This window comes from Nicotiana tabacum, chromosome 1 (genome assembly GCF_000715075.1).
Source record: "Nicotiana tabacum cultivar K326 chromosome 1, ASM71507v2, whole genome shotgun sequence".
Lineage (NCBI taxonomy): Eukaryota > Viridiplantae > Streptophyta > Magnoliopsida > Solanales > Solanaceae > Nicotiana > Nicotiana tabacum.
In genome coordinates this window covers 213,329,075-213,340,022 of record NC_134080.1, presented here as the reverse complement: position 1 = coordinate 213,340,022, position 10,948 = coordinate 213,329,075, and the positions used below count along the sequence as shown (strand labels likewise).

The window sequence follows — 10,948 nt, the reverse complement described above, 5'->3', positions numbered from 1 at the left end:
AGCAATATTGTTTTCATGATTATCTACAAAATTACTACAATTAAACTACAATCTATGTTGAAAAAATGTTGACTACAAAATTTTTCTCTTCGTCTACAAATTTTCTACAAAAATTCTACAAATATACTACAAATCAGTTTATAAAGCAGTATTATTTGTAAGGGTATCTACATAATTACTACATTTATACTACAATCTATGTGGAAAAAATATTGACTACAAAATTTTCTCTCATCTACAATTTATCTATAAAGATTCTACAAAATTGTAATGACACTGTTTATCTTTATTTTCATGCAGGTTAGTCTGGGACAATAAAGTTACTAGCCTCTCCCGTCATAGAGGAATATCAAAGTGAAATAATAACTGAAGGTACACAAAGTGTTATCGAAGAAAGACAAGTGTATCAAGACAAGCAACCAATTGCAACCGCAATGAAACACTATTCTGTCATGCACAAGTACCAATTCAGGGTTAAAAGATCTAGCCACAAAAGGTATGAAGATATTAATGGTGAAAAGATCATTATAAACAGTATTTTCCTTGTGATATGTGTTTTCAAACATTGTAGATGAAAAGTAGTTATATTGTATAGTGTGTTACTTTATGTTAAAACAGTCCTTTTGTTACATCTACATTGATAACCTGTATTATAAATGTATTTTTTTGTAGCTACTGGCTTATATGCATTGGAAAAAACTGTAATTGGCACTTCAAGGAAACATCAATTAATGATTCTGCAATGTTCAAGGTCAGGAGTTTCAACCGACAACACATATGCACCTTAATGGACGATACATTCATATAGTGCAAATGTATTGCAGTTGTAGTTGGTAGCATGATCATTCCAATGTATTGTGATCCTAAGACAGTTTACACACCAAAGGACATGCAAACTGACATTTTGTCCCAACACGGAGTGAACCTAAGCTACGTGCAAGCATGGAGAGCAAAGGAAAAGGCTTTACAGTTTTTGAGAGGTCATCCGGCTGACTCCTACAGCAAATTACCAAAATATTTTTATATTCTTGAGAAGACGTATCCTGATTCAGTTGTTAAATTAAAGAAGACAGCAGATGAATGCTTCTTATATGCATTTGTTGCTCTTTGTACATCAATAAGTAATTGGAAATATTGTACACCAGTAGTAGTAGTTGATGGAACATTCTTAAAGTCAGCCTACAGGGGGATTATGCTGACAGCAAGCACAATAGATGCAGCAGGTAAAATTGTAGTTATTTTGTAGGCAGTTTATAAATTGTAAATACATTGTAGATATATTATAGTTTATATGTATTTGTGTTTTTATATGCATTTTCAAAGCTACCAGTTAATTATTTTTTGACTAATAATGTAGGTAAAATATTGTCTTTGGCATATGCTGTGGTTGATTCGGAAAACGACGCATCGTGGAAGTATTTTTTTGAGCAATTTAAGCAAGCATATGGTGAAAGAACTTCAATGTGTATTATTTTAGATAGGAATGAGAGTATCCTGAAGGCAACATTAATTGTCTATCCGGGCGTGCCACACTACTCTTGCATGTGGCATATTTGGACAAATATAAGGGCAGAGTTCAAGAAGGGTCATCTACAATTAAATGAATTGTACTTTGCTACAACACGGTCATACACTCTGGATGAATTTAATTAAAGGATGTCGAAGATTGATGAGATAGACCCGCGTGTTAAATCATACCTCTATGATATTGGCTATCATAGATGGTCAAGAGTACATGCAATAGTGAATAGAACTTGGACTATGACATCAAACATTGCAGAGTCGTTGAATGCTGTAACAAAAGATACAAGAGAGCTGCCAATATTTGACCTATTAGAGTATATGAGGACACTTCTTGAACGTTGGACGGACGAGAAGTTATTGAAGGCAAAGGGTACTTTCACATTCTTTGGGTCCAAATTCAACAAAGAATTGAAGAACATCATAACATTATCTCAGAAACTTAGGATAAGATCTTTTTATTTGGTGCAGAAAAATAATATTTTAATATACAATGTTTCCATATTATAGATAAATTGTAGACAAATTGTAGTTAATTTGTAAATTATAGATAAATTGTAGATAATCTATTTTTATGATTGTAAATATTTTTCTTTTATGTTTGTTATGTAATTGTAGGTGAGTGCTTCAACAGATTATATCTATATTGTGATAGATGGTGTGAAGCAGTACTTTGTGTGTCTTAAAAGCAAGAAATGTAGTTGTGGCCAGTTCCAACTTGATGAACTTCCATGTGCGCATGCTTTGGCAGCTTTAAGGCACGGGAATGAAACTTATGAAAACTATTGCTCTCTGTATTACACAAAGGAGAGCCTACTGCGTACATATGAAATACCAGTAATCCCCTTCCTGATGAAAGCAAATGGAATGTGCTACAACATATATCTAATGAAATAGTAAATCCACCTACAAGAGAGAAAAGGCAGCCAGGAAGACCTCAAAAGGAAAGATACAAAACATATGATGAACTAAAGTCAAAGAAGTACAAGGTGTCATGTGGCAACTGTGGAGGTGAAGGGCATAACAAAAGATCTTGCAAGAATGCGCCCAAAAAGAAATAAATATCATGTAGTTAGAATAGTATTTCAAAATAATTGTTAGTGTGTTCAAGTTAACAGATTTTTGTGTGTAATGGTTTAAGTTTTTAAAGATCATAATGTAGTTAATTTCAATTTGTTTCTGTGTTTGTTAACATATTTTTCTGTATTGTGTCAAGCATCTACCTCCATTTTTGACATTATGTACGTAGTAGTTAATATTTATTATCTACAATATAACTACAAGTTAAAAAAATTAATTTAACTTGAACTGACAGTTATATACAAAAATTAAATACAACTGGAGGTATTCCCTACAAATTATATACATATTCAATTATAAAATTATATACAATCTCAACTTGCAGTGTTTCCATATTGTAGATAATTTGAAGTTTTTTTGTTAATAATTTGTATTCTAACAACATAATAACTATGTTTAAGATAATGAAGAAAAAGTGTTGTAAATATTAAACAACTGGAGATAAAACCACCAAGTTATTTTCAAGTGAACTACTAAACTAGATAGACATTAACAAAACAAAAGGTCTGCTACAATAAAAACACAAATGAATTGTTCAGAAAGTTATGTACTATACTTCTCCTACAAACTAGCACAACTAAATTACATATACATGACACTACTTCTTCTTTCTCTGGACTCTTGTTTTCTCATTCAATGCAGGTGCATCCTTCCTCCTTGCTAGTATGTCTGTAACCTCACTTTCACTGATTGACCCATCTTCCTGCTTCTTTGTAGCATAGTCTCATAGGAGCGCTCCATAGCGTCTACGATGTTGGTCAATATCAGAAAGGTCTTCTGCGGGAATTGACAAATCTCCAAGGCTAACATACTTCGCAAAGGCAGCAACAAATACACCACAATCGCTGCAGAACACAATTTTTTTTAAATATTTACCAAATGATTAGAAATAAAAAAAAAAGAATTAAATGCATAGAAAGAGAGAATAGATTTTTTACAGTGACCCTTCTTTTTGCTGTGGAATTTCTCCAACGATACACTGAATGTTAAGAGGATCGGTAACAAGTTTCTCGATGTATGCATTTGTATTCTTGAAGTTAATGTCTTTATGCTTCTCATAGAAACTAGTGCATGACAAATACAAAGGGATAATAACAGAAAACTTTTCGACACAGGATTCAACAACTTGATGGTTGCATGAAGAAACCATGGAATCATACGCATAAGTTGCCTGTCTGCAATGTCGAAAACGACCAACACCCAATGAAATTTTTCTGCAATATTGACGGGCATGATGACATAGTCAACTTCATCCCATGCAACATTGACAAGTAATCTATACCCCAAAATATATTCTATAACAACATCTTGGGGTTTAACAACCGAATACTTCTTTTGTGGAGGTGAATTTATGAACTTTTCATAAATTTGTTCTATCCTGGTCTTGAACAAACAATCCGTTGTGGTAAACCTGGTCTTGTTATTGGGGTCATACTTGCCCCTTTTCCTCAAGTAATACATTAAAACATCAATGTGCTGCAACCAAAAATAGTTGGCATATAAACAGCAAGTTAACTTTAAATAATCTACATAAAACTACATTATAACTACAATTTACTACAAAACAGAAACAAAAAATCTACAGTGATGTCTAAAAACAGCTCTACAATTTAAACTACAAAGTTAACTTCAAATAATCTAAAAATAACTACAATTTATCTACAGTTACTGGGCAAACATGTAACACAACATCTACAATTATGTCTACATTATATCTACATTTATACTACAATTAATCTTGTAATGTTCTACATAAACTACAAAATAACTACAATTATACTACAAACAGGAAATACAACAACAAACTATTCTGTCCACAAAATATATATAGAATTTATACTATAAATAATCTTCAAATATGATACATAATCTGAAACCTAAATACAATTACACTAGATACAAGAAAGACAACATTTACAATCATGTCTACATCATATCTACAATTTATACTACAAGTCATCTTCAGATATATTAGATATCTATAACATAAATACAATTAAACTACAAAACAGAAGACAAAATATCTACAAATCATATCTTGGGAATAGACTCCTTGATACTTACCGAGTCATTGAGGACTTGTCCAGGGTGAGCCAGGGAATAGAACCATTCCTTCTTATCAACCTTTTCTACTCCAAGGTCTAACCAAGGCTTAATTTGGTTATCCTTTATGGAAAATGGAGCCTTCCTCCTGTAACAACAAATAAATGACAAAAAAATTTGTAGATTGAATTAGATATGTAAAAGATAAATGCTGAAATGCAAGTGTCAAATTATGCATTCATACCTCTTTGAACCTTTGTCGCTACAGTGGTATAACCACTTATTGAAGTTATCTAAAACCTCCGGATCTACATCTTCACCAATAACATTAGTAAAAGGGTGCTTGAGGTAGAAAATTTTAGGTTCAACCGAGTTGTTGCCCCCAGAACTGTATAGAGGGATAAATGGTGATCGTGCATGCTTTCCCGGATGCCTTGTTCTCCCCGGATGCATAGGTGTTGCATCATCTTGTATGGGCTCGCCAAACTTAACCAACTGGGATAAGTTGTCAGGCAACTCAAAATCATCTAGTGTGACCCCCTTCTTCTCAACTCCTTATCCTTCTAAATCACCTAGATCCACATACTATGCATCTGCACCTTCATTGTCATGTTCCTCAATGACCTGTTTTGTCTGAGCTGCTATTGTCACTCCGTGAATTGGGGACTGTGCATTGATATCTTCCATCGCTGTAACACAATTCATATCTTATTAACAAGAATGTTAAAATTTATAAACAACAAGAAAATATCTCTGAATGACAGTATGATACATGCTTTGTCTTCATCAGCTGCAACTTAAAAATGTGTATATAAATCACTATGTACTGGAAGATTTTCTTGACCAACTGCACCTTCAACATGCTCTGTTTTATAATTAAAATGGTAAATAATACTGGATAATGGTGTCTTGAAAGTTGTAGCATATGTGTATAAAATTGTAGATAATTTGTGGATAAGTGTAGATATGTTGTATATACACTAACACAAATTGTAGATACTTTGAAGGTATTTTGTAGATACCTGTTTTGTTGGTGCTGGCCTGCACTTGTTCCCCAATATTGAACTGAAAATGTTGATTGTTCAAGTCTTTTTGTTGGTCATTGTTTTTTGTTGAACTGTCAACAAACTGAATGTTTTATGTTAGTTTGTATATATTTTTTCATGTCTAAATTGTTTTGCTATAAAAATAAAAGTCAGATCTTACCTTTGCATCATCTTGCACATTTCTACTGTTTATCATTTGCAAAACAGTCTGCACAAACTCATTTATAAACCCTCGAAGGCTATCGAGTTCTACAAAGATAACTTTTCTAAAATCTTCAAGCTTTCCATCAACCTACAAGTTACAATATAGTAAGTTGTTAACTTCATAATATGTCTTAACATACATTCAAAAATATATGCAATTACATATGCAATTATATATATATATATATCAGAATTTACAAATTTGTAGATATTTTGTAGACAATTTATGAAATGTAGATATATTGTAGATATTTTGTAGATATATTGTAGTTTATATGTATTACCTGCTCAATTCTTTTTTCTAATTTTCTGATCTTCTTAGCAATAGACTTCTTGTCCTCTTCTCCATCTATTTGTTTGAGTTCCAACGTAGGAGGATCAGCATTGGGAACCTCAGATGTTTGTTCACCTTCTTGAACTTTGTACTCAATTTTGTCGAGCAAAATCAGCACTGCAATCTCTTCTCCAGATTCACCTATGTTGGTAAATTGAATGAGAAAAAATAAATTAGTTTGATCAAGGCAGAAAATGTAGAATAATTGTAGATATTTTGAAGGTAAATGTATAATCATAAAAAAAGAAACTTTACATTTATCCACTCAAGCTTTATCATCTTCTCTTCAAAGGCAGTTAACCAAATCTGCTCCTTACTAGCTGACCATCTTAGTATGCGAGGTATTGAGTTAGAACACCCTGTAGCTAGATCAGTGCTGATAGTAGAGCAACACTCATAAAGCCATACTTGCAATGCTAGTGAGCATCCCTGTATGAGATAAGAATGTACATACAGATTTAGTCTGTGCCTAACAGATTCCATCATATGGGTGAAAGATTTAATACCCGATGGAAAGTATGACTCATACTGCCCAGATTCTACCAAATAGAACCTAAAGTGATCTACAAAAGAAACATGATCTTTGTCCGAATGACAAATGAAAAATTCTAAAAGATAAAGGATGCACAACTTCACCGCATCCTCATCATTTACCCAGGATCTAGTGGTTACTATCTGTTTTAAATAAAACTTTTCCACTCTTAATTTGTTAGGAAAATAACTGCTCATTATTTTGCTAACATAAGTGGGAATATAACCAAAATCAGTAACCTGGGTAACACATCTTAGACCAGTAATTAATGCAAACTCACTCAATCCAAAATTTAATGTTTCACCCTTTAACTGTACAGAAAAATATGATGCATTGGATTTGGTCAATTCATACTTCATCAGAAGATGAATGACTTGGTTTTGCATGCATATGGTGGGAAGAGACAGTAAGTATCCAAAACACGTCTTTTTGAAAAGCTTCAACCCATTTGAGGATAGAAGCTCTTTAGTCTGGCTAGGAATGCTAGATCACACAAAGTGTGGAATCTAAGCACCCCATAATCAACATTATGTGGGGCAAAAAAGTGTCCATTCTACACAAATAATAAATTATTTCACACTAATAAAATGCATAAAAAGGATACATTCATCTATATTTTATCTACAACATAACTACAAATAATTACATAATATCTACAATTTAAAGTATTTTCTACAAAAAGGCAGCAACAAAAGATAACTACAATTAAGCTTCAAATAGTACAAGTTACCTAACAATATAACGACAAAAAAACTACAAAGTATCTACAACTATAAAGGCAGAACATCACAACTATAAATAATCTTCAAAATTAAGACAATTACTCTACACTTGTCTAAAACACGTATAACACAGATTTTACCATCATAAACCAAACTCAAAAATTAGAAACGAAACTAATAAATGTTTACCTTCACCAATGATTGGTTGCGAACAATTTTAGGGTATTTTTTTGAATGTTTCTTCATTTTTGGATTTTTCGAACCAGGAGACACCTTTGCTTTCTTTCCTGTTCAAAGATTAGGGACCTCTTCTACAAAGTCGTCATCTACCAAAATCTCTTTTCCTTTTCGTTTGACTTGTTTGCCTGGTGTAGAAGTTTCTCCAGCATCTACATCATATTTTTGTTTGGTTCTCATCTCGGCTCTGATTTGTCGGAGAGAGGAACTATGAGTAGTCTCTGCAATTGCATGTGGAGATTTGCCTTGCTTTTTGGGTGATTTTGGTGATAAAACACCCAAATCAAATGAGGGTATATCAGCTACTGCTGATTTTTTAGGACTTTATTTCGAAGCTTTATTGTTCTTGATTGATGAACTTCAACTGGAGTAAAATGGGGAACCAATTTTGTTGAAGGGTTCTTCAATTTTCTGTGAATTTAGAGGGACAATTTGGTTTCAGAAGATGGAAAATGGTAAAAAGAACGTGGGTATGGGTAAAACGTATGTGGGGCTGAGGGGTTAGGAGAGAGAAATGTGGGATGAGAGGGGATACTGGGATATACAAATTCCTTTAATTAAGGAGTAAAAACGTAAAATTCATTATACCCTTAATTAATTATGGTATAGAATTGGTAATTTGGTATACTAAGTATAATTAAGTCAAACCTTAAATATTGAGGGTAATAAGGTTTTCTATGTGGCATAGGAATGTACAAATTCCAATGAGAAATAACTATATGGTAATTTTTACATTCCTATGCCACATAGGAAACCTTATTACCCTTAATGTTTAAGATTTGACTTAATTACACTTAGTATATCAAATTACCAATTCTACACCATAATTAATTAAGGGTATAATTTTATAGATATTACCGTAAAATTAGACTTCCATAGGATTTGAAACATAACAAACCTACACTTGTGTTCTCATTGGTAATAGTCAATTCCATATTAAAATCTCGTATACTTATAAATAACGGATACGATCCTAAGTTTTTATTCTCCTTTTTTTGTCTCCATATACACACGAACCCCCATATCGTTCCTAATCTCCATTGAAGGACAATTCTCATTCACAATGTATTTGATTTCTACAATTTTTTTCGAAGTATCAATCATTAATTGCTCTGCAATTGTAGAAATCAACATACTGTAACTTGCATCCTCATCGAGCACAATGCCATCAACTTGAAAATCTCTAAATCTGCCATAGTTATCCCAATTCTCATTTAATTGTAGCATGATTGGGATTTTGGACATGATTGTGTGTCGTTGCTGAGGTATTGTTCAATGTTGTTGCTTTTTTGATTTTTTGGATTAAGAAAAAAAGACGAAGAACAGAGTATCGGCAGAATTGATTTCTACAATTTGACTTGAATTTGTTGAATATTTTGTCGCTTTTTTGATCAGTGGATTGAGGAAAAAATCGACGAACTGAGCTTTTGCAGAACTGATTTCTACAATTTGATTCGAATTTGTTGACGATTTTGTCTTTTTTTGATTTGTGGTTTAAGGAAAAATATCGAAGAACAGAGTTTTTGCAGAAAAGAGTCTATGTAATTTGATTTTAAATTGAAGATAAAGGATTTCCGTTTCAAATTTGATCTGAAGGTCGCTAAATCAATTAGAATATTTTGTTCCTGATTTGTAGCGCGCCTAATTAGGAAGATTCAACTACTAATAATTAGTATTTAATGAATGGTATAATAATTATAGAAAAAGTGTGAAGCGGGTAAATTAAAAACTATGTACATATTTGGTAATAAAGTTTCATATATGGTATAGGAAGGGAAAAAATTCCTTTCTCATTTGCTGGGGTTAATCCTCACAGCAGGCTAGGCCAAGCCCATTAAGTTCTGGTATCCTTGCACAAATAGCCATCCAGATCTTTTGTTAATTGTTCTAGTCGATATACATAAATTATATATTGATTATACATAGTTATATATATATATATATATATACATCCTCCAACTATTTTTAGTTTAAGCGATTAAGTTTTATTCAATTTAAAGCCCAACTTCTATATAAATGCCTCCTTTCATATGGACCACAATTGACCTCAAATTTTCAAGAAGAGTTTGACTTAAATAGTTGTCTATCTAGTCGCTTAAGCTAAAAAACAGTTAGAGAATATACAATATATGTATAATAATTCTTGCATATTATGTGTATAATTATATATAATCAATATATAGTTTATGTATACCAACTAAAAATAGTAAACAAAAGATTCGGTCGACTATTTGGATAGAGATTCTAGTAATGAAGGGACTGTCATGGGCCTAGTTTTTTTATTCAGACCATAGTAAAAATTGCACGGGGCGCCCTATTTGGTCGCCCCCATTTAACCTATACCCAATTTTTTAAAGTTTTAACTTGTACCCATTTTTTAAACAATTTCAACCCCCTTTCTCCTCCTCCTCCTTCTCCCAGTGATCTCCATATCTCTCCGGAACTTAACATTGATGTAACAATATAATGGCTCGATTTATCATATGTTTCATTGGTTTGATTTTTTTACTAGTCTGTTGTGCACACAGTTATGAAGCAAGAAATGTATTCTTGAACAACATGGAAAAGAAGAAGATTGATCCTAATCATCTTTCTCAAGAAGCCAATCTGCTACTAAATGCCCTTCCCCAAGGCAATGTTGTGCCTTCTAAGTTTCCAAAATAGAGTTCATGCTAAGTTTTTTAATAAGAAGTATCTTAACAGTCATCGATAAATTTAATCATATTTATCTGTTTCTGAAGAATAGCCAAACTTTTAGTATGCATAGGGGATTGTGGCAATCCAATCAAACCAAATTGACATCGAATCATATGGAAAGTCAGTTAAAACTTCAACTCCAAGAAGACTGAAGTTTGCCAGTTACAAAACAAAAACTTCAGTTCTAGAGCTGAAGTTGGCCAGTTACAAAAATAAAAATTTCAGCTCTAGAGCTAAAGTTCGCCAGTTACAAAACAAAAACTTCAGCTCTAGAGCTGAAGTTTGCCAGTTAAAAAAACAAAAACTTCAGCAATTACAAATAAAACTTCAGCAAATAGAAAACAAAACTTCAGCTGCTATGCTTAAGTTCAGCAATTACAAACAAAAACTTCAGCACACTTGGTTCAGCACACTTGCTACTTCAGTCCCGTCTACTAGAATGCTGAAGTTTTGCGTGATTGTCTTTGCTACTTCAGCCACGTATGTTGAAGTTACGCGAAAAAGTAGATACGCTTGCAATTTTTTTTGCAAA

At 32.6% G+C, this 10,948-nt stretch overlaps 1 protein-coding gene across 1 annotated transcript; it reads left to right on the top strand.

Annotated features, from left to right (window-relative positions):
- Positions 1–1,656: 1,656 nt before the first annotated feature.
- LOC142164765 (uncharacterized) lies at positions 1,657–3,323 on the top strand. Its single transcript, XM_075223304.1, has 3 exons — positions 1,657–1,986; positions 2,140–2,341; positions 3,244–3,323. The coding sequence occupies exons 1-3, from the start codon at positions 1,657–1,659 to the stop codon at positions 3,321–3,323; spliced, it is 612 nt and encodes a 203-aa protein (XP_075079405.1).
- The last annotated feature ends 7,625 nt before the right edge of the window (positions 3,324–10,948 follow it).

Coding starts and splice junctions, on each gene's coding strand:
- LOC142164765 (XM_075223304.1), top strand. CDS start 1,657: ATGTCGAAGATTGATGAGATAGACCCGCGTGTTAAATCATACCTCTAT. Junction 1,987..2,139: donor GGATAAGATCTTTTTATTTG/GTGCAGAAAAAT, acceptor ATGTAATTGTAG/GTGAGTGCTTCAACAGATTA. Junction 2,342..3,243: donor CACAAAGGAGAGCCTACTGC/GTACATATGAAA, acceptor CATTCAATGCAG/GTGCATCCTTCCTCCTTGCT.